The sequence below is a fragment of the Lampetra fluviatilis genome, chromosome 30 (genome assembly GCF_964198595.1).
Source record: "Lampetra fluviatilis chromosome 30, kcLamFluv1.1, whole genome shotgun sequence".
In the NCBI taxonomy this organism is placed as follows: Eukaryota; Metazoa; Chordata; class Hyperoartia; order Petromyzontiformes; family Petromyzontidae; genus Lampetra; species Lampetra fluviatilis.
The window spans coordinates 3043582-3068176 of record NC_136304.1 but is presented as its reverse complement, the minus strand read 5'-3'; the positions used below and the strand labels follow the sequence as shown (position 1 = coordinate 3068176).

At 49.1% G+C, this 24595-nt stretch overlaps 1 protein-coding gene across 1 annotated transcript in view; it reads right to left on the bottom strand.

Annotated features, from left to right (window-relative positions):
• Nucleotides 1–3164: 3164 nt before the first annotated feature.
• Nucleotides 3165–24595, bottom strand: part of LOC144943135 (leucine-rich repeat transmembrane protein FLRT3-like) — a 52174-nt gene continuing 30743 nt past the window's right edge. Inside the window, exon 2 of the mRNA XM_078870337.1 lies at nucleotides 3165–8730. Within this exon, the coding sequence (XP_078726463.1) occupies nucleotides 6126–8591 (2466 nt within the window). The 5' untranslated portion in view covers nucleotides 8592–8730 and the 3' untranslated portion in view covers nucleotides 3165–6125. The remainder of the gene's footprint in view (nucleotides 8731–24595) is intronic.

Here is a 24595-nt window from a genome sequence, read left to right as displayed (position 1 = left end):
CAAAGCATATATTTTTTTGACGGCAAGTGAGTTGTGACGTCAAATCTGTCATGTGACCCGCGCATGTGGAAGCGTAACGCATTGTAGTGTAGTGGTTAGCGCGCTGCGCTACGAACCCGGCGACCCGAGTTCGATTCCCGCTCACGGCCACCACCGGTGACGATTATTTTAACCGGTCCTGGGCCTCCCCTAGGTCGACACAGCCTCAAACGAGTAACTGGTGTGGTGTGGGAACATCGCCACTGGGGAGACAAAGGCGGCCGGGCGTCGTGAATCCAAGCCGGGTAGTAAAGCTAGTTATATATATATCCATGCCTGAATGATCAAGCGAGTGATGGACAGTTGGATGTCTCTGATGAGAGTCATGGGCTCGTTGCGGGAAAATCCACATTCTTATGGCAGGGACAAGTGCCTGTATATGGTGTGATCGCTGCTGACTTCCCACAATGTGGCGCTCACCAGGTGGTTGCCTGCTTTATACACCCTGGAGGAGATGATGGGCTGAGCCAACTCGAGCCACAATTTTAAAATTACAACTTCGCTTGCATGCTCAGCTATCCAAACACAGCCGACAAAACAAATATACACATCCGCTTTTTAATAGCGCGATTGTCTCTCACCCAGCCTGAGCAAACACGGGTGCGGTATTTATTTATGCGCATGCAACAACAACAACAAAAATAACCAATGCGCTAATTATCTTCCTTTCGAGCGACACACGCACGATTGGGTTGCAGGCAATGCAGCGAACGCGAAGCTTCAGATCTGTCCACGCGGGAGATATCACTCCGATCGCCGACTCTGCAGAATTAAGGATCAGCGGTGCCATCTCTCTCGTGCGCGGAGCACCCACTTGCAGACCTCTCCCCACCAACACCCGCCACCCCCCCCCAATTGTAGGTATGTTGGGGGGCTGTCTGCGGGGGTGTCTGTTTGGTTTCTGATGTCTGCGCGTGGTGCGTGCGGGCGCATGGAGACGTAAGCGACGGCAGATGGGCATGTCTAACCCCCCTCCTTGGCCCTAATTATCTACCCTCAGTGGGGGGGGGGGGAGTGTGCTGCCTCGTATGGGTTTTTGCACAAACAGAAGAAGAATAAGAAAAAAACGTTTACGCAAACATAGATAAATGTGTGTGTGTGTTCATATGCGGAGTTTGGCGCGGGGGGATGCTGCCACTGTGGCGTTAATGGTCAGCAGCGCGCTGGACCAGCGGTGCAGAGAGGTATCGGGTGAGATTGAACCTCCCGGCGTGGCAGGGGAAGCATTGGGGCACGTTTCCTAAAGCCCTCCCGTCCACCCAGCAGTGTGTACAATGGGATACACACGTCGATTAAAACGTTAATTTTTTATGTATCCCCATATGCCGAGGGTCAATGTCTCCTTTTATTTTATTTGGCTACATTCTGTCACGACGACGCCGATCGTTGTTGTGTGTTGCGCGCCACAATAGGGCCCATCGGCAAAGTCGCGTTATGGTGAAGTTGTTGGTAACGCATGCACGTCAAGCTCGTACTTTGGAACTTCTTTCGCACCGTACGTAGCTGACCGTGCTCATCGGAGGCGCGGTACGTTTCCCATCTCTTCCGAGGCGTTCTGGCCACGGTGGCAGACGGAGTCGGCCAAAACGCATTCTAGAGATGGGGCCTCTCTGGAACTCCCTCTCGTTGAGATCCATCCACCAGCAGCGGCGTGACGAAGCCACTGCAGGGGCTGCACCTTTACCTTTTGTTTTTATTTGTTACGTATCATAGAAGAAAACAAAACATACACAGAGATAAGTGAAGTGACTGTTGCGGGCCGGGGGGGCGGAATACAAATAGATGTTTAAAAATAATAATAATAATAATAAAGAAATTGCCAAAGCTGTAGGCGGACAGCTGGGGGAGGCAACGTAATGATGATTGAACGAGACAAATGTAATTTGCATGCGAGGAGGGGGGCGGACGCGGGGGGGGGCGGTGCGGTTCATGCATGTGTGAGATATTCTTCTGCTGGTGATTGAGATACGTCCGTTGATGAAGTGCTGCGGTTTAAAGTGCTCGGAGTGTGTGCTTACTCGTGAAAATTCTGATCTTGTCAGCGTTGCCGTGGTCCTCGGTGCGTGCACGCGTCGGCTTATCGTAATTGTATCTTAATTTTCCCTTTCTGCGATTGAATGTGTTGCGAGCAGAAGTTACGGTGCCTGGGGACCTTACATGTGTGCCCTCCGTGTTCCCGTGTGTGTGTGCGGCGTGCGTGACCGTGCACGTATGTTTCGTTTCTCCGCCTGTGTGGGATTGTGCGTGTGTGTGTTTGATTGAGTCCGGGGAGCGGTGGTGTAGCGGTTAGCGCTACGCTGTGCCACGAACCCGGCGATCCGAGTCTTGATCCGGCTCACGGCCACCAACACTGGTGACGATTATCATCTGAACCGGTCTTGGGGCCTCCCCGTGGTCGACTCAGCTTCAAATGTGCGGTGTGTAAAAACATCGCCACTGGGGAGGCAAAGGCGGCCAGGCGTGGTGCTGGCCAACATCCCTTAGCCGTGTGCCGTGCCGGCCTTCATATGTGCTCGCAAACAGCACTTGCCCCAACAGTCTCTTCAGGCTACACGGGAGATCTTTGTCTTTGCGGTGGAGAGTAGTGTGGCGGCGGTTCGCGCACTGCATTAAGGGCCCAGCGACCGGAGCTCTATTCCTACGCACGATTTCGGCTCATAACAGTGACGAATATTCGAACCGGTCCTGGACCTCCCCTAGCTCAGCTCAGCCTCAAATGAGTACCTGCTGGGGTGCGTAAACATCAGGGCAGGGGAAGCGGCTGGGTGTGGTGTTGACCAGCCACTACCCCCTTGTGTGCCGGTGTCAGCCTTCAGTAGGTGCTACCCGTTAACAAAATTGTCTGTTAAAAGCTCAACGGGGGAGGTGGGTGTGGGTGGGAGGGATGTTTGTCTTTGTATGATTTGCCTGAAAACCGACGATAATGAAATGACAAATGGTACACTTTAGTTAAACAATCGGAGGCCGTTGGGGTCAAAGGTTTAAACATCCAGCGTTTACGTGACGAAAGGAATGGGGGAGTGGGTGGCTTAGAGTGGGGGTGTGGGTATTTTAAGGACACGATGACAGCCATCAGCTCGCAGCATTCGCATAACATGTTTTATATTCAACAAATAAAAAAAAACTTCGGGAGTGTGTGTTTTTTTATTGGACCGTTTATTTTCAGCACAAAGGAAAGGTACACTTTTCATTAATTATTCACACGATTTGTTTTTTTGTTTCCCCCCTTCCTCCTCTCCTTTTTTTGTGCAAAACATTTAAATGCACACACGGGCTCCCAAAGCGACTCATCAGGGAGATACATCAAGGCACACGCTGCCATAAGGCAATCAGATATTTTGGCTTTGGTTGATAAAAAAAAGCTACCGCTTTAAAAAGTAAATAAAATAAACTAAAATACAGAGGCAGCAATAATGACACAGACGATTGTATAACACTCCAATCAATGCACCAAAATTAGGATTAGATTTTGACGTGTAAAAATGCAATGTTATTGAAATGAAGGAAACTTCCCTTAGGCCAATGTAAACTTAGCCTTAGCTTGACCTTTCGTAACTCTCTGTGTGTGTGTATATGGGTATGCATGCTCGTGTGTGTGCGCGCGCATGTATTTGCGTGCCGTAATTCATGCGTGCTTGTTAATCTGTAGTGATCGTCTGCCATGAATATGTATGAATTCCTGTGTGGATGTGTGTGTGTGTGCGTGCAGTTGCGTAAAATTAAGAACCAATGCATATTAGCAAATTTTGGCCACATAAATTGAAGTATGTTTCACCGAAATTATATATATATTATTTTGATAAGTATATACATGTAGCGAGCACGTTCTTACACTACATCAGAATCAAAAATAATTTTAGGCTTGACACCCACTGAACTGTGAACGGTAAGGGAATAAATAGATTTAAAAAAAAACCGTGGGTACGGAGAAACGTAACATCCCTCTGCATAGCCCCTCAAAAAAATCTTCACCCACCGCCATCCTCCACAGTCTCCGGAAAAAAAACAACAAAGAGCGGTCTCCGAACCAACGTGACCCGTTCATAACGCGTGGCGGCACAGGACAACCCCGTCTCGACTGCCGTGCGTCGTGCGCAGAGAACATTGCGAGACCGTTTGCCGCGTGCGCCAGGGTCGGACGCATTTTTGTCCGCGCGAATCGACGTCGTGCGGGAGACGCCTTTTCGTTCGTCACCGCTGCTCTCCTTTTGTGAACCTTCTCGCAGTTGCAGTTGCGGAAGCTGCAAATGGAATCATCTGAGCCGCTAATCTCCCGTCCGCCCCCGGTGTGTGTGTTTCTTTTAAAACAATCACAACCATTTGCTCTGCTCTGCCACATGAAATGGTGTGGATCATGGGGGACCGTGCGAGATTTGCTGTACCTTGGGGGAGGCAGAAGCAAAGTGTAATAATCACACCGCTACTTTTTTTTGTTACCGAACACCATGGTGGGGTGAGCAGGAAATTGCGGTGATGCAGCTTTTTTGCCACTTTCAATTTGAGGCTTTCCCTTCTGCCAGGTAAACAACAGCCATCTGCTTTCGAGGGTATATGTTTTTTTGGGGAACACAAGTCCAAGTTTTATAAAAACGTCCCCGCGGACGATTACAATTGACGTGCCTTAAAGTTCGCTTGTGGGCCAGGGCCCAAAAATTGAGGACACCCACAGCTTCATAACTCACCGCATTCCAGGCTTTAGACGCCTACACTTTTGCTTCAACCGATCGTCAATGCCACGTCTGAGTGGGAGAGACGTCTTTTGACCCCGATCAATTCACGAGCAAAGTGAGTCGAATGTCTTGCGATTTGCGCGAAATGTAGACTGGACTCCCCCCCCCCCCCCAAAAAAAAACACAAGAATGCCTGACGTCTGTCTTGCTGAAAGCATTTGAACTAAAACCTTACGAATATTTAATGACAGCAGTGTTAATAACAATAGTAATAATTTACACGAGGACATATTTTCGGGTAGCGTGTACTTAAACAACAAACAAAATATTGGGAGATTTTCAATGCCTTCAGCTGTTCCCTCCCCCCTTCATTTGATTACAAAAAATAACGACTTGCCTTCACGCCCCAGCAGACGCAGAGAGCAGGAAAAGCACCTCTTCGACGAGCCTGATTGTGGCTGGGCTGTCATCGCTATGCATTTCTGCTAAGATCACAAGTCTCCGTACCCTGCTGAACGCTTGTTAAGTGTAAAAAAAAATACCCCCCCAAAAATGTGAAACTCCATGCGGTGTAAAATGGAAACGTGAATATGTACAGTGCTTCCATTCAAATGCAATCGATAGCGCTATACTCATGGTCATTCGGTCGATGTGTGTTGATCATTGCCATTGGCTTGAAAAACTGCATTCCAGTAACCCTGCAGCAACAGTGCATAAATATTTAAAACAGATTCTTGATTTTTTTTATACAGCAGTCTTATCTCTGGACAACAAAAGCATACGCAACTTTTTTTTTTAATCGTATTTCCCCAAATAGGTTATCGAAGCAAAGGCTGTTTAAACATGAAAAAATAAACCAGCCTTAAGTGTTATTTACCTAAATAAGCTTTTACAAATGCAGCGAACGTTACCTTATAGTGTTTTATGCACAACGAACAGCAAGCGATAGCTTTCGGCACCTTTATGTAAGCAACATAAACCACTCAACCAAAGGTAAGACATTTGTCAATTTTAAAAATACCCATAAACCACACTAAAAGTCCAAGTGCTAATAAAACGTGTACAGTTTCGTCCTATAGAAACAAAATAATTGGTTCCAGTTTTCGACAGTCCAGTGATATATTAACAGTATAAAATATTTGATACATTGATGTCGTGTTCAGTTGTATTCATCTTCTTGTTCCTTCCCACCCGCCTCTTGTTTTGTTCTTCGTGAAACGTTTCGCGTTATATATTTATGCCGTCGATTAATTTTGCCTCTCTCTGCTTTGCATCGACAAGTCTGGGTACGTACTCCCGTGCGAGCGGCGTGATTATCGTCGTAGCCCTCCTGCTCTGTGCCACCTTAGCGACGCTATTATTATAACAACAACAACAACAATAATCTGTTATTATGGGGAAGCATGACGGGACGCATCACGTGTGCGAGTAGTCAGAGTCCGGAATCCCGCTGTCCCTGTAGCTGCGGTTGCTGCTGTTGCTGCTATTGCTCGTGTCCCGCTGGTAAACCATGAGCTCCCCTCCGCGCGCCGGCGGGAAGATGGTCCGTATGGCGTACGCCGACTTGGCCACGCCGGCGCAGCACGGCTCGTTGAGCGGCACTGCCTCGAAGCGCGTCTCGCAGATCTCCAGGATGGAGCCGCCGCCGGGCTTAGTGGCCGGCTCGTAGTAGCCGACCTCCGCCCTCTCGTCGTTGTCCTCCTCGTCCTCGTCCCCCACGTCGCCCCCGTCCTCGGCGCGTCCTCGGCTCCAGCTCTGGCGGCGGCCGCCCTGGCTCCACGCGTGCCCCCGGCCTCTCGCCGGGCGCTGCTGCGCGCGCCCGTACAGCGGCTGCCCCGCGGAGCGGCGCGACCCGCCGTGGCGGCGGTGGTGGTGGTGCACGTACCAGCAGAAGGCGGCGAGCAGCGCCACGAAGAGGGCCGCCGCCACCGCGCCGCCTACCATCCCGGCGAGCGGCAGCAGCGATGGCTGCTGCTGCCGTGGCCGCTGCTCCTCGCCGCCGCCGCCGCCGCCGCCGGGCCCGACCGCCGACGAGGCCGCCGCGGGCCCCTTGCCCGGGTGCCGCGCCCCGGCCTTCTGCAGCCGCGTCGTGTCGACGTTCACGCAGGTGCCGTCCGCGGGCCGCTCCTCCGCCGTGCCCTGCTCCTGCGCAAACTGCCCGCGGCGTTGGGCCCCCTTGGCGTGCGGCAACGGGGTGGCGCAGATCCGATAGGTGGAGCGCGGCTCCAGGTTGGCGATGAGAAACTCGCCGGCGCCCAGCACGGTGGCCTCGTGGCTGTCGAGGTGCGGCTCGCTGGCGGACGGCGGGGGGCCCGCACCCCTGGCGGCCAGGCCCAGGCGCACCCAGCTGACACGGTAGGCGGCCGTGGGCGACGAGCGTGCACCCGCGTCCTGCCAGTGCAGGCGCACGCTGTTCTCCCTTTCCGGGCACGGGGAGAAGACGAGCTGCGTTCCGTCGGACATCGGAGCCGAGATCGTGCCTGGCACGTGGATCCTCGAAGACGAGGAGATGACCTTGGCGTGGCCGCCGCCCCCGCCCTCCCTCCCGTACGTGAAAACGGACGACGACGTGGAGGAGAAGTCATCGGCTTCCGTCAGCACCGTGGCCAGCGGCATGGGCGGCATGCCGGCCGGCGCCATCCCCTTGGAGATGCCGATGCAAGAAATCTCCTTGAGGCCAAAGTCGCGGATGAGCGTCCCCTTGAACCGCTCCGGCGTCTGGCACGTGAGCCCTCTCGCGTTCACGTTGGGTCTGCTCCGCAGCCAGTTCCGCAGCCAGATGAGGCCGCAGTCGCAGTGCCAGGGGTTGTTGCACGCCGAGAGGTGGCTCAGGGACTCGAGGCCGTTGAAGGAGCCCTGCGACAGGCTGCGAAGCCCATTCCCGGACAAGTCGATCCTCTGCAGCTGCTTGAGGCCGTAGAAGACGCCGGGCGGAAGGCGCGAGATCTGGTTGTCCTGCAGAATCAGCTTCTGCAGGCCAAGCATGGGCAGGTGCGTGGGGACGGTGGTGAGAACGTTCCGAGCAAGCGACAGCTCGGTGAGGGACGGCAGCCCCGAGAAGGAGGAGGCCGAGATGCTGGCGTCTCCCAGGATGTTCCCGTCGAGCGCCAGGCGGCTCAGGTAGGTCAGCTGGCCGAAGATGCGGTCGGGGATGCGCGAGATCCTGTTGTCGTCCAGCCGCAGCTCCTCGAGGCCCCTCGGCAGGCCGCGGGGGACGCTGCTCAGGTGATTGCGGGAGAGGAAGAGCAGCTTGAGGCGCGGCGTCCCGTGGAACGTGGCGGGCTCGATGCCGGCGCTCGACACGGAGTTGTCGTTCAGGTGGAGCTTCTCGAGGAATGGCGTGCGCTCCAGCACCACGCCCGGCACCACCTCGATGTTGTTCTCCTGCAGGTGGAGCTCACGCAGGTTCGGGGGCAGGTGCGCTGGGAACTCCTCCAGCTGGTTGTCGTACAGGTAGAGGACCTCGACGGACGACAGCGCCTGCAGCATGGCGGGAAGGCCGGCGTTGGTGATGCGGTTGTTCTGCAGGTAGATGGTGGTGGCGTCTCGCGGCAGCCCGCTCGGCACGGCCGTGAGACCGCGGTCGTTGCAGTAAATAAAGCCGCTGTTGCATCGGCACACGGCCGGGCACGAATCCGCAGCCGTCTCGGGGCACAGCAGCAGCAGCAACTGCAGCAGCAGCAACAGCGAGTGCAGCAGCGACTTGTGTGCTGACGGCACGAGGGAGCCGGGCCCGGCCCGTTGTGGATTCGGACATCGTGAGCGCCTCGACGACGCGCCGCGGTGGCATCCGACCCCGCTGGCTCGCGTAGCCGTCGGGTTCCTCCGTGACAATTCGCGTCCATGGGCCGCGCCGACGGAGTGACCCGTTCCCGCCGCCATGTTGGGCCACGTGCGCACCACGCGCTGTCCACCTCGCAAAGTCCCTTCCTTTAATGGCAGTCGTTAGTCAGCACTCGGACGAGACGGATTGGGACGTCACGGATAATGTGCGCCAGTGGCCTGGTTCCATTCATCGCCTCTGCAGGCGAAAGATGGTGGGGGATGGCGGGTGGGGTGGGAGTGGGGGGGGACATCAAAACATTCATTAGCATCCCTGCAAAGTGGCCCTTGCGGCACGCCGAGAGCCGCCTTCACTTTGTACTGCCCACTAATTGGCTGTCTGGTCCGCCCCGGGCCAGCCAGCGGTTGGGATATCATTACTGCCACAACATCGCTATCGAGATAACACGTTGTCACCGGGGCAGCGGATGCTTGCGCTGGGCTCTGTGAAAATACAAGGAAAAGAGAAAAACAAGAAGGGAGTGAAGGAGGGTGGGGGAGGGGGGGCGCGGAGGGAGGGTTTGCCGGGGGCGAAGAGAGTTGTCAGAGCAGATGCCCATGTCCTTTGGGCAACTCCGTCGGTGGCCGTTACCAAGAAGCCCGTGACAGGCCGTCTGGCTCTCGATCAGCTAAAGTGTCAATTGTGGAATGCGCTTCTCTCCTGCATCGGCCTTCTCCACAGAGCGGTGCCATCGCGGCCTCTTTTAAGGGGGCACCACGGCGCAATTCGTCATTTTTTTCTCTTCAATGTGAAAGAATTAGCGGCGAGAGTTCGACTCGACAAACGTTTCATTGGAGCTTGCAAGGAATACTTTTTAAGTGAGGGCTAATGAAGTTTCGTTGTTGTTAATATCGTTGTGGCATTTTTTGTTGTTGATGGCTGGACATGATTTTGTACAGTAAGAGCATTGTGGTTGATTGAGCACTCTGGTCGCATGAGTCAGTTGTGCGCAAAGAAGTGACTCGTTTATGTGTCCCGCGCTCTCAAATAACGCCCCCATTGTCTATCACCCTAAATCGCCGTCATCTCTCGGAATACAGAGCCGCTTTGAATGTAATCGAGAAGGATTCGGTAATAAATCATTATCAATAATAAAATGGACAGCTCATTTAGTGCTTAATAAACAAACGTCCCGTTTAATTTTTGTAAAAATAAACTAATTTGAGAATACGCATGTGCCAGCAGGGCCATACGTATCAGAATTACGGTCACACAAACGAACGTGTTAAATTAATTGGGAGTGCCTAGCAAAAAAAAACCGACCATTTTGAAAATAACTTCGTTGTTAAGATCAGCCAGGGGTAAAATTGTTGAGAAGCAACGATGCCTACTAATGCTATAATGGTATGTTGGTTTTCAGCAACTGAACACATACAATGACCTTGTTACACTGCGCAGAGGCGCCGAATGATAAACGACCAAAGCTGTCACAATAAATCATAAACCCATACCATGATGCAGCATCGATGCAGCAAGCATCCAACTAGACAAAGACATCAGCAGCATTGTTCCAAAAAAATAATACCAGAAATATTACACCAGGATGGGGGGTGGGGTGGGGATGTGGGTGAAAACCGTGGCAAAGCGAGACAAGAGGCGGAGCAAAATAAGAACCAACGCGTACCTTCGTCCGACGTTATAAGCACGCCGGTTCGTGCCTCGAGGAGGGATTCCCACGGGAAGCAAATCCCACGGACGTGAACCCATCGCGCTGTCGACATGCACGGGGGTTTATTTCTACGAAGATCCTCTGCGCCGACTAGCCCACCCACCTCCGCGCAGAACGCTCTACGTAATATGTTTTGGTGTCCGTAGACGTTTCTGTGCCGTGGCGACGATAATAAGATTGTAAGCCGGGCTGGCAGTTGGTCTGTGTCGGCACAACGAGCAGAGCTTGTTACCCGAGGGCACGCAGATGGGTGGGTAGGCCGGCCATCGTTAGACACATTTTTTTTTTTGCAACGAGCTTAATGCTCACATCACATTATTGACTTTCGAGTCCCTTTTCTCGCATCCTTGGACCAAGCAGAAGCCTGAGAAGAAAGTGCCTCCTCCAGAGGTAATAACGTGGCTTGCTCGCTGGCTCCTAACGCTTCCCCCCCTCGATCAGAAAGGCTCACTCGCTGCGTGAGCCCTCACATCAACTATTATTCCGCTCATCCCGTCTCCCCCAACACCCCACCACAAAGTGACCGTTCGCTGTCAGTGCCCCCCCCTCTCCCCCGCGCGAACGTGGGAGGGCTTCAGCAGCAGCCGTTATCCCCTGCCAGTGAGTGTTGCGTACATAGAGTGGAGGAGGCTTTGCACTCCTTTGCTCCCATCACCCAGTCACATCCCGTCCTTTTCAAGCGCGACGCCAGTGACCTGCTCCACGTGCCTCTTTGCACGAAACCTTGCTCGGCTGAAGATCCGGCGGAAGATGATTTTTGTTTTGCCTCTACTCGCCGGGAGCGAAAGGAATTATGAATCCAATAGGCTTGAAGTTTTGAAGAGCGTGGTCACACGCTGACAAACCTACTTCTCGTCTACGTGTATATTATTATTATTATCCCTTCCAAGTATTTCTTTTTTTCCTCCTGACTCCCTTGGCCGTCTGTATCTTAACCCCGGCTTTCACAGTTGTTTTTTAAACGAACGAAAGGGCGCTGGGGAGTGTGCATCGGCGGCAAGACTCGGCACGGCAAAATTGGGTGGATGAAAGCGCCACTTGCTACATGCGCTCTAATGCAGTGTAGTTTGCCTGCAGCACTTACACACCAGCGTGCTCTCTCGCCCAGTGGCTCTCTCTCCCTCTCCTAATGCGCCAATCCAATTTTAGTCTCTCCTGTTAACACGCATTTTGTGAAAAATAAAAAAAGAATAAAGGGTCAGTGGAATAAAAAAAAACCTTCCGGGTACGCACTCGCACGCGCACACGTGTGCATACGAGAGCGTGTTTAATTACTACGCCCGGTGCACATTAGTTGTGCTTGCTCACTGCTAAATAAAATATATGATGGTTACGCGTGTAATATGCCAATGGCAAGGACAAGCTGCATTAATTAAAATCAGCGTTCTACAAAAAACGTTCATTGTCACTTGCCGGCCGGCCGTGTTGTGCGTACGACTGCACTGGGCACTCTCACTCATCATGATCATTAACGCAAAAAAAAATAAAACCCCCAATTTATTATTTTACTATTTGTTTCTCTTCACTAACCCAGAGTGCTATTTTATCTTTCCTACCGTTATCTTTTACCTGTAATTCTCCTCTCGTGAAGGGATGCCTTTTTATCTTTTTAATATTCAAAATAATAAAAATCGTGGAAATGTCACATATTTCTCCACTGCGATAATCTCTTTCTGCTGTCTCATCTCTCTTCTTAATCACTGCCCACACTTCTCGCCTCATCCATATTGCCTCCTCGCCTCGGTCCAGCACCCCCCCCCACTCCCCACACCACCTTTAATTAATGAATTCATCATTAATTGGCTTCAGAGTGCGCGATCGTGGGGGGCAGAGGGTGGGGGGCAAATGGTGGGGGGGGGGGGGGGCAGGGGGTGGGGTGGGGGTCTCCGTTTACGCGTCGCCTCTGCGCCCGACCTGAGGGTGCGAGCTAAAAGGCTCCGCTCGAATCCGCGCCGCTGTTTCACGTTCACGACGAGTGACAGTCCAATTACAGAAATAACGAGGGCGGCGGCGGCGGGGGCGGGGGGGGGAACCCCGTCCGTGAATTGGCTTCTCGTTGCGCTGTTGACTATAAGTCAGGAAAACGTTGGAACGCCGCCTAAAGCGCGGTTCACCAGAGACATGCCCAGGAGAGAAGGAATGGGTGGTGGTGGTGGTGGCCACAGATGAAAATGCCTCTCGGGCCGGTGTATCGACATCTGCAACATTTTATCGACACCCGGTTGAATGGACGCGCACTTGGCCATTGGATACAAAACACTTCTCTGCAGATGCCCATGGCTGCATGGTACGCCCACGTGTCCGTAAGTATGTGCATTGAATTTCCTTTGCACCGCACGGAGCCAAACGTGCTAATCGTAGCTAAGTGTGTAGAATCGGCCCAGCAACAGTTCTGGCACTGTTTACTCGCTTCTGTTCGCTGTGGCTGGGAATTGAACTCAGGTTACGAGGTTCATAGTGCAGTGCGCTAACCACTGTGGCAAGACTTCTCACACCACGGCACTGATATAAGCACGCGCATACATATAAACACATTGCCATACACGTCATGCGCACTTCAATGGAGCACTTGCATGCTTATACGCATACACAACAAAGACACAGATCCCCTTGAGAGCCTTTCATAGGCTGTTGGGGCAAGTGCTGTTAGCGAGTAGCGCTTATGAAGGCCGGCAAGGTACACGAGGGGTGGGTGGCCAGCACCACGCCAGTGGCGATGTATACACGCCGCACCAAGGTACATATCTGAAACTGAGTCGACATAGGGGAGGCCCATGACTGGTTCAGATAATCGTTACTGGCGTTAGCCGTGAGTGGGAAATAACTCGGATCACAGGATCCGTAGCGCAATGAGCTAACCGCTGAACCACTGCTCCCAGTCACACACGCACGGACACATCACACTCACACCGGTGGAATCTTCAGTGTCCTGGAATAAGTCACATCATTAGGTCGATATCTTTTACCGATGAAGTTGAATATTTTGGTCCTTACCCTAAGAATAGAACCATACCCTCCAGCACTGGTCGAGAAGGTTGAAGTGGACAATACCCCCACCCCCCCCCCCAGCTTTTGTAGTAAATTTGAAGGCTTCACGTCGCACGCTCCAATTAACTGGCCACACTTGCGCATGGGTCACTGCAGCCTTCGTCGAATAGAAAATAATATTTCCCCCCTCCCCCCTTGTCATGGAGTGAGCGACATTACTAAGCTTAGGCGCCGAGTGAATTGCACGGATTTCTGTCGAAGTGTGTATCCACCTGTGCTTCCCCTGGTGGTGCCCAGCCATTGAAATCACGAGGGCGTACTTTCAGTTTGTTTTCCCACTGCTGCAGTTTGTAATGCCACCTAGGCACCTGGTGCCAGTTATTTCGTTGGATGTTTGATGTCTCTATGCGTAAATGTGGAAACTCGTCATTGGCAAGAGATTACTCTGATTCAAAGGAAGCTTCAAGTTGTCAGGATTTAGCCGCTGAAATAAGAACATGTGCTTTTTGGATTTCTCGCATTTTAAAGCACGTGTCATTGCGAGCGGGGCAGCGATTACGGCGGTCAGAGCACGTGTCAAACGGCAAGTTCAACTTGTTAGCTTTCTTTTGTGCATTGGGAGTGGCTTTCGAGAATTTTAAATTAGAGAGGGGAAGTTGCTGCTCAACAAAGGTCACCGCGTGCGGCATCGGCTGATGGTGCGCTGCATGTTAAGGTTGCACGACGGTGTTTATTAAGGAAGATGACAATGAAATATTTTCATTCGGAGCAATTAAAAGACGTATTGCTGTTTAATATTGATGGCTGCCAATCGCCAACGCAGCAGCCGTTCTTCGCTTTACTTTTAATAAGTATCACATTATGAGTGTCGTTTATCTCATTTTTATGCTTAAATACCAAATATGTGCCGCGGCTATATTGGCTGTAACAGCAAACTCACTGTTTTATCTCTCGATACATGTGAGGGAATTTTTGAAATATTATCCAATAAAAGTCATACAATTAGATGCACATATCAATGTTGGTTTTAAAAACAACAATTCACAGCCCTTCGTAAATCCAATGCTGGATGGATGAAGGCCTCCCGTCGCCATGTCAGTCAATGGGGGGGGTTCTTTGACTATACTTCACCACGCTGGTCACTGCACGTTAATGAAGGTCCGGAGCCCGGGACAAGTGGAGCTGTAACTCTGCTCATGTTGGCAGCGAATGGGGAGTCAAACTCGAATGCCGTTGGATTTGTGGTGCAAAGCACGAAGCACTCACTGCACCGTCACAGTCAGTGTTTTACCGATTATAGGAGCATGAATGTTTAATTTACACCAGTTCATAGCTTTTATGACTTAATCAAAGAGATTGTTTGAATGTTAACGCCGAATTAATGGTCACGCGTGATTAATGGCGATGATACAAATAACGGGACACTTTTTTTAATTTAACATCATTTGGGCTGAAACTATGAGTGGCTTTATACAATTTCAATTTACTGGCAATTAAAGTTAATTGTGATTCAAAGAACAATGTGATATGATTGTATTAATACGTATTGTTGCCGTTGAGTAGATTGCTATATTTAATATCGTTTCATGATCATTCAACCAGACGTCATAGCTTTTGAATTACAGCCTGTCAATGTCAATATAGTTACGTAATTATGATCAATGTTTCCAATATATGTTCGTAACACATACGTAACAATGGTATCAGGCATTTCACAGGCCAACATTGTATCATCTTCTCAGCAGCAGTTATCAATATCAATCACAATCATCATATAATATCATCATCATCACCAGCAATCATTAAAATCAAAGATCATCATGAAAACATTTGCAGCAATCATCATCATCAGCAGCATCAACACCACTTATTGTCATCACCGTGAGCAGCGAAACATCAGCAGCAGTCATAATCATTGTCACCAGCAGAAATTTTAATTAATAATTGTCAGTGATCAAAAATAATTATCACGAGTCATCTCATCATCTACATATCAACTCATCGTCGTCTTCTTATCATCAATGCAGCCACTTTATTTATGCATGAACACGAAATAATCTCAAACGGACACAAAAAAAAACCGCAGTCTCCTTAACCCGCCCGTCTGTGGATTTGCACAGACATCACGCACAAAGCAAAGTCTTTGTTTTGTGTCAGGTGTGTGCCTGGCAGTGGCCACTGTATCATCTCGCGAAGCGCGCTTTAATGATCCAGCCTCTTGGAGCAAAGCGCTCGCATTAGGAGGTGCTGTGTATTTCTGTGAGTGGCAGGGAGGCGTAGTGGGGGGGGGGCAGAGCGGGTGATGAAAAGGGCTATCGGAGCATGAGATTGGTTTAGTATTATCTCGTACTTTGCCGCGGACACACGCTCCCTAACTCTGTTCACACACACAACTGGAGAGTATGTACGAGCAGAGAAGGGTCTTTATGATACCGTACTTATTGTAATAGAATTGCTGTACAGAGTAGAGACGTGGACATTGACAACAACAGCAACAAAAAGGCTTGAAGCTTTCGAGATGTGGCTGTATCGAAGAATGCTGAAAATCCCATGGACAGCCAAAACCACCAATACACAAGTTCTGCAAGATATGGGCACTGACAGGCAACTGCTGAAGACCGTCATTAGCAGGAAGTGTTACTACCTAGGCCACATTGCCCGAAACGACCACAAATACCAGCTATTAAAGCTAATCCTGGAAGGAAAAATCGAAGGGAAAAAACGACCAGGACGGCCAAAAACGACATGGCTCAGTAACATCAAAACATGGCTACAATTAACAGCAGCAGCACAAACTCTACACGCCGTGCTAGACCGGGACCAATATCATCGTGAAGTCGCACACGCCGTTAGGCAGCACTAAAGAAGAAGAAGAACTCCCCCCCCCTCCCCCCGTTGAAGTGGGCATTTTTACACAAAGAGGGCACAACGCCGATTTATCCAGAACGCTATATTTTGTGGAACGCTTTGCAATGGGTACCCGGGCACTGTGGCATGAGCTGTTATTAGGGCTATGGTATTAATGAAACAATGTCACTTTATGTTTTCGATTTAAAGCTTTCGTGACTGCAGGGATTCATCTTCTTGGTTCTTTCGGTAAAGTCACGTAGAAGGGAAGTAATAAAATAATAAAAACAAAACATAATAAAATAATTCTCACTATTATTTTATTATGTTTGTTTTTATTATTTTATTACTTCCCTTCTACGTGACATTACCGAAAGAACCAACAAGATGAATCACTTTATTTTGTGTGATGGCCCTACTTTCATCCCATTAATGTCACGTATTGCTATACCTGCTATACCAGCGCGACGATGCCCATGGGCCTGCCATCCTAAGATCCAGTTCCAAGCCGCTTTAATCACTGAGACAGATAAGCGATTCTATACGTGCCCTTTTAAGATACTGCCCAATATTAAGCCACCTTACAAAAGCCTCTTCATTGCTGAATAATATATAATACGGTTATGAGCCACTCAAACCTGCTTAATAGATAACATTCTGTGGAATTATCATAAACTCGACAAGCATAATTAAACACGATATTTTAAATGTTACTTTTAACTGGTAGGGTTTTTTTTTCTCTGAGTGAAAATTAAAAAATTATTTTAAAAAATATATATTTTAAAAGGATTGAGAAATGTAACCACATGTTTGTTTTTAACACGAAGCAAATAATATCAACATTAGTTTACACACCTTTGTAAATGTACAGCCCTTTATATGAGGTGCCATGGCTTGGGGTAGTAGCTATTATTTTGCTGAGACACCCTACCATTCTGTTAATACAATTCATAACACAAAGAAAGTAATATTTCAGCAACTCTCAATCCACTGCTGGATAAAGGCCTCCCCTTTCCATGTTGCTCATGACAATTGTTCTACTGTGCTTCACCGCATTGGTCAGTCAAGAATGATTGTTTTAGATGTCACTCGTCACTGATGTTTAGCCATGGATAGCAATCGAACTCAGGTTAGCAGGTGCAACGCGCAGGGCACCAGCCCGTGTGGCAAGCACATTTATGAAACGTATTTTTTTAGGTGGAACAATTTTATTCCCCTTCTCTGCTCCTTAAAACAAACATTATGAAAATAACATATCCAAAATAACGTTGTATTTTGTTAAACATTGAAAGAGATGCAACTGGATATAACATTAAAAACATCGTCTGAAAGAAAACGTAAATTATTTTTAGATTTTTTAATTTTAAAAAGTCTTACATCCTTAAAATTTAAAAAGCTGTTTTTATTAAAATTTCCATTACATTTTGCTAAAAATACTTTACATTCTCCTCCGCATTGAGGTTACCTGCTACACGAAGAAATAATGCTTACGGTTAAGAAATATTTCGCACGTAATAGTTTATATTTTTTTCGCTTGCATAATTCACTGGGCTTCCAATTTTGTGAATATTATGGAAAAGACAAATGATCCTGACATGCGAAGAATTGCACGTTGAGTTTTAAATAATAAAAAAAACGTCTGGGTGATATTAAAGTGCTGCATCTTTCTACCAGCAGTGTCCAAATGCCACAGTGGGGCCACGTTGGCTGGTTCACTCAATTACGAGATAAGGTCTCCCCCCCCCGCATTGTACAATGCCACTGCTACAGCACTACCGTTGGGCTCATCCTATGAAGACGCACACGTTCTCAACTTGGCATTCAATTGCTTTGACCAATAAACTGTAAAGTCCTTCAGTTCCATGTCTGCCCTCCCACAAACAGGCTTATGTTTGCTATTTTCCCAAAAGTCTCCTCCCAAAGTCTCCTCCCTAAGCCCACAGACAGGAAATAAATGCTGGATCATTTTGGGAAATGACATCATCATACGTAATAACGGCATTCGTTATTTATTAGCGCATGCCCGTTTTAACAATTCGTACCTTTGTAATAATAATAATAATACTGTAGCACTACACGTATTTATTTTGAAAGTCAAAGTGGTTTACCGATTAATTGAGCGTGGGCCGAAGCTAACCTCCAGCTTACAGCCCTGAGCCGGTGCTGGACATTCCACATTCCTACAGCGGGGGCAAGTCTATCCATAGGACAACCAGCCTCCCGCGCAAAGCGGTGCCATTTCTTCAAATCCTGGCGGGATGATGAAAAGCTCAAGTTTCTTCCGACCAAGATTTGAGCTCGCAACAATCCAATCGCACACCGCCCCATCGGCGGCGGTGCTGACCCAGCCACACTCTACGGATATAATGAAAGCAATCGGGAGTACGTCGCTTTGTAGATTCATTTTAGCACTCGGCGCGGTTCACACGCGGGCACTGTGAACCCGGTGACCCTAGCTCTCGGGCACGGCTCACACATCAGTGGCGGGCGATGTCTAAACAGTTCCTGTGTTTCCTCCACTTCGTCAATCTGCGCTGACCAGTGTGGAGAAGTGTCGTCACTCCTTCCCACGATTGACAAGGCGCAATGACTCCATCCCGTAAGCGGGCAGGCAAAGAGACAAACATGTATATTTTATTATTTTTCAACAAAGCTGCAAGCCAAGGAACATAATTCAGTGGAATCTCATCGGCTTGTACCGCCTCTCGTTACATTTGAGCTGCACGCATGGGTTGACGCGTCTCTTCGTGATAACTGCAAACTACTCAAGGCCAAGCGCCACAATCGGAACGCATCACTGTGATGCGTTGTTACATTTAACTAATCTTCCTTTGTGGAAATGTTTAATCTCGATCCGGAATGAATGGGAAAACGCAACGCTGATGACAGCAACGGTGCGAGCGTTCAGCTGCGAAAGGAATTTCGCTTGCCGGTTATTCGTTTAACGGAGAAGCCCCCATAAAAGCGTGAGAATTGCTCTACAGCTGCTCGTGCCTTCGTGAATGCGCGTGATACAGTGCTATCCTAATCGATGACGATTGAACGAATGGTCACGCGTGAAGGAAGCACGTTGTGTAATCACCGCCGTGGTTGTGTGGGCGGTAAAGCCGTGGTGCAGCGGCTGGCGTGCTACGCTCTGAACCTAGCAACCCGCATTGAATTCCCGGTCACGGCTTACAACAATGACCACTCATATCCTAACCGGTGGTGGGTCCTCTCTTCACCGACCCACACTGCCGAGCTCCTGAAGAATGTTCAAACAAACCCCACGACCGATAGCGGCACAGAGATGCATTCTCCCAGCAGTGCATTGACAAAGGGCTACGTATATCTATATATACATACTCTATAATTGCAAAGGCAGTCTCGATGCTGTTTATTAAAGAGAAATCAGTACACATTATTAAACTCACTGCATCATTTGTTGCAAGAGTAATAATGGCATATGACGATGCACGTGCCACAATATCGCGTGGAACTAGAGATTAAATTCTTAGTTTACTACCAAGTGAGGCCCACTGACCTATATAGCTGTTTTTCAGAAGACACCTAGCCACAAATGATAGCTCAACGAAGTGGCTTATCATGTGGACATTTATAGCAGCCAAATACTATACACCCATGTTGATTCTAAATGTGGAGGGAAAAAACCGGAGGACCCAGACAAAAACTCCATGCCACCACAGGGAGAGAGACACCGCAAACTCCAAATATACAGCAGGCGTCAGGGTCGGGATCGAACCCACGACCTCCTGTAAATCAGGCGAGGTAGTTAACATCTCCTAGCCTCCGTGGCGCCCCGTAGCTGAGTGTGCCCCCAAAGAATTGCCACCTACGAATGTAGGGCATGAGCCAGGGAAGAAGAAGAACATCTCACAATACCAGAAGAGGGTAGAGTCACATGTAAATGCATCATTGTTTTTGGTGTTGCATTCATCATAATCAACTAAGAAACGTAGGGACTGTAAATGTCCGTGAAGACTTCCCGACGATGATCCTATCCTGGGAAAACCATGACAGGTGGCAAGCCTAACCACCCAACACTACGAGTGATACGTGATTCCGCGCAGAGATCACTACTCTTTCGCTGGCCAACGTATGGGGTTTGGCAACGAGAAAACCAGAGGCAATGTACACCCCAAAGACAGCGGAAGAACACCTTCCCGTTTACAATCTGCCACACTGTCCCACTTAGTGCAATGAGTGGGACATTGTGTTCACCCGCAAAAGAGGGGATGCAATGGCCAATCTGCCAGTAAAAACAACACGTGCTACATGAACAAAAATATATACATGGTTAAAGTACTCTACCGATGCAGCTACTGACGATGTGATTAATGCTTTTATGGGGGGGGGGGGGGGTAGGGGGTAATAAGGTGACACCGAGTGAGAATTTTTTTTATTTAGGCAATATCCTGACTGATGGTGCTGTGATTAACTTGCATTTGTCTCTCTCAAGGTGATGTCACTGTACCGTGCTTATGCAGCAGCAGCAGCAAAAACAGACGCAGACACGCGCAAGCCTCGAAAGAAAGTAATTGCACGTCTTAAGATTCCTGGAAAAAAAATCATCACGTGAACACAATCACTTACATTCTTTCCTAAATTGCTTGAAAGTTTTGTAAAGTATATTTATGTAATTATCCCAGATAGCAATTTATGACAAACCTTAATGTCTCGGGTTGGAAGGGGGGTTAAGTATAACGTCGCGAGAGTTATCGATGAGTCTTTTTACGTAAAAAAAACACTTTTTTTAATTGTTCATCCGTAAAAGAGAGTGGAGGAAATGCGTTCGCTATTAAAGAAAACGTGACAGACAAGCCCACTGGGGTTAAACGTTCACAAAAAACTTCCCTTTGTGATGGGAATTCTGAATAAATCACACGCGCGCAAAGCCATACGCGGCGCGCACATTTTGCATTAATAGCAGCTGCCACTAAGCAAGCAAAGAGCTCAATTATGGCATTCATCATGCTGCCATGTGCTCCATTGTACGGGTCGTGTGCGTAAGCGTTTAGCTTAATTGGAGAGAAGGGCGGTGTTACCTGGCCTCCCGAGTTGCTCTCTGCTCTCAGCAATGCCTCCCCCCTTCACACACCACACCACACCACCTCCCCCCGTGTCTCACGTCGCGTGACTCACTCCACAAGGCGGCATCGCCACGCTGGCCTATCCAGGGCCTCCTCTGGGGAACCAAGAAAGTAGCACGGGGATTTGTTTTCTATGCAGTCTGTGTCCCCCCCCCCTGCCGAATTGATGTGGCGTTCAAATCTGATACCGACAGCCCCGAATCGTCGGGGGTGGGGGGGAGCTATTGGAGAGATGGGGCTGTAAGAGACAGGGAGGAGGGGGCTGAACTACCCGCTGTCGATGCTGAAGACTTGACTTCCCTTCAATATTTTTCATGGTCAAGTCCAAAAAACAACATTTGCTGGTACAAATTTTTTCACAAATGATCGCGGTTTTTTCTCAAGCTTGGCATCGATTGCACTTGATCTGCTATGGTGTCCGTATCATGTCCAAACGTCATATGATATTAATGTATGCAGTATATATAACAAAAAGGTCATGCAATAGTGTTTAAACTCTGTGGAAAAAATGCAAAAATTATTACAATAAATGCATAGGCCTCGCAGCCTCCCCTCCTATACACAGGCCGTGGCGGGCAAAGGGCAGAATGCCCGATAGACAATCGCAGATGGGCATCGTTACTCATTCCCTTGAACGATGAACATTTACTCAAAGTTCAACATTGACCGCGTTGTGCCACCCTGAGCCTCCCTTTGAACAAAGTCGCGCTGCTGCTGCTGCTGACACACCAAGACGGATCTGTATCCCGTTTGGTTAAGAATCTGAAGGGCCGCATGGAAGCTACGACGTTGATATATCAATGTGTAACCTCCCGCCCCCGACTGCCTATTGTCTGATCATTTATTTGTGAACAAATGTATTGATCTCAGCATGAGATTTTTTTTTCTTTGCATACACGTTGATTAGTTTCCGTGACTACATTTACTCAGTTATATAATTGCCAACTTGAAAGATTCCAAGTTTTGTTCAAAACGATTCCCTTCTGGCTAGCAGTCATCACTGTGACATCTTGCACAGCTGCAGAGCTCCATATGGCAGAGGTCGCAAACGGGTTTTGATTCCTTACCCGTACCCGTACCCGGCCACACCAGGGTCGCAAATGGGTACCCGTACCCGGCCGGGTACGGGTACCCGTTCCCTACCCGTACCCTACCCGAAATGAGTGACAAACGGTTACTCACCAGTGACTCACGGCCTACCCGTACCCGGCCGCACCAGGGTCGCTAAAGGCTACCCGTACCCGTACCCGGCCGGGTACGGGTAGCCGGGTATCGGTAGGGTACGGGTATCGGGTACCCGGTTGCGACCTCTGCCATATGGCCGAGCGTATCCATTGTGGTGCATCGGAGGAAGAGGAGTTTTCACGTCCGTTGCTACCCCCTGAGCAAAGGCAACGGTGCATCCTTCAAATGTGTGACCTGTGCCATCGCTGGTGGAAGGGCCTCAATTCGAGGGAGTTCTCGAGAGCTTCTCCAGGGCGGGGTGGGGGGGGGAGTTGGCCTACTCTTCCATCCCACCACGCGTGGACCTGCCGATCGACTGTCGTGAAGCCATTGACGCTGCTGGGTGGACACAGGTGGGGGGGGGGGGGGATTTAAGCAAATTCCCCCCCCCCCCCCTTGTTTCAGATTCCGCATCGGGAGATCGAATCGAATAGGCGACCCATCGATTGCAAGTCTAGAGGTGCGAACCGTTACACCGTGGCAGTATCCTCCCTGAGGCCCGAGACTTAAATTGGACACAACGCTGTTCAAAGCCTAGTGTCCATTAGTTTAATATTCTCTCGATATGCAAGATTCTTCTGAGTGTCTTCGCTGTCCTCTCTCTCTCTCTCTCACTCTCTCCCATTACTTGGCAGCCGTCAGGGTAAACAGTGCTGTGTGTACATTGTTTCCTGCTGATTTGGGTCTGCACTGGGAAGTTCTTAGTACAGCAGTCATCAATAAATGAATGGCATATCCTCCAAATTAGTGCCCATGTCGGCACTTCTCAGTGTCATGAAACTGCGCACTTTCTGAGCAAACACGTTCGAGCGCTCGGTTATATATCGAATGTTACAGCCGACTTTTGAAACACAAATTTCTTAGAAAGTAAAATGAAAGAGAAAAAAGCGTATAGCTTTTGGGGTGGAAAGGTAACACAGTACTTAGCTCACTGCACTATGAACGCGTTAACTTGAGTTTGAGTCTTGCCGTGTGCTGACATCATTCACGAGTGATATCTGAATTGGTTTTAGCCTCCCATCTCTCCCAGCCGCACCGCAACCCCCCCCCACACCACACCCACACCCCCGGCGCCTCTCCTCCGAATCTTCACCAAGCATGGTGAAGTGAAGCTCATTTCCTTACCCAGGAAAGTCACACTGAGCACGAGATTCCTGCATTGGAATGGTTGGCCAACACCAATTACATTGTGCGCTTTTAGTTATGGGAGGAAATCAAAGAAGTATTACAACTATTATAAACTATTTTTTTTATTTTACCAGGTAAGGTTCACACTGAGCTATGTAGCTCTTTTTCAGAAGCGGCCTGGCCACGAATGATCGTTCAACGCCGTGGCTTATCGCGTGCAAATTTATATCAGCCAAATACTCGGAACGCACGCTGATTCTAAATGTGGAGGGAAAAACCGGAGGACCCTGAGAAAAATGCACGCGACCACAGGGAGAGAGACATACAAACTACAAATATACAGCAGGCGTCAGGTTCGGGAAAGAACCCACGACCCCCTGTATACCACGCGAGGTAGTTAATATCTCACCACCTACGTAGAACAGGGGGAGAACATACAAAGTCCACACAGAAAGGCTCTCAACCTCGGACTTGTTGGTTGTGAGGCATGAGTGTTACCACTGACATGGTGTGGGGATGCCTTCATCCACAAGTGAGTTGAAAAGTGCTGTGCATTCGGAATAGCTTTAAGAATGTCTTATTTTAATATTATTGTCCTACCAACCTCTGTCCATAGGCCGTATGCATAGTGTGCACAGTTGTGATTAATCGTGAAATAGCTGCTTTCCAGAAAGCAAAATGTGCACATTCTGTAAGGCTTGTTTTTATTTATTTATGACTCAATATGCCAGAGTCACCATCCATTAGGGCCTGTTCGTATGCCTGGATCTTGACATTGTGACAAAATAAAAGCATGTTTACGGAACTTTAAAATCTTTTAAAACTGCCATCCCTAAAAAAATATAAATGCCTTATTGTTTGCATTCAAAATATGTCACGGGAATAGTTCCATTGTATAAAATATTCATTTAGTTGCCATACTTTTAAAATGAGTGCACGTTTGTGGGATGCTTAGGGACAAAAAAAAACATCAAACGCTGTCAGTTGAGCCGGCTTTTTTTCCCTTTCTGTGGATTTATCATGCCGGACCAGATGTTCTTTTCTTCCCAGATTTGCATGTGCTCGTGCATGTCGCATCCAAAGTGCTGTCATTCGTATGAAGCGTACACACGTCTGC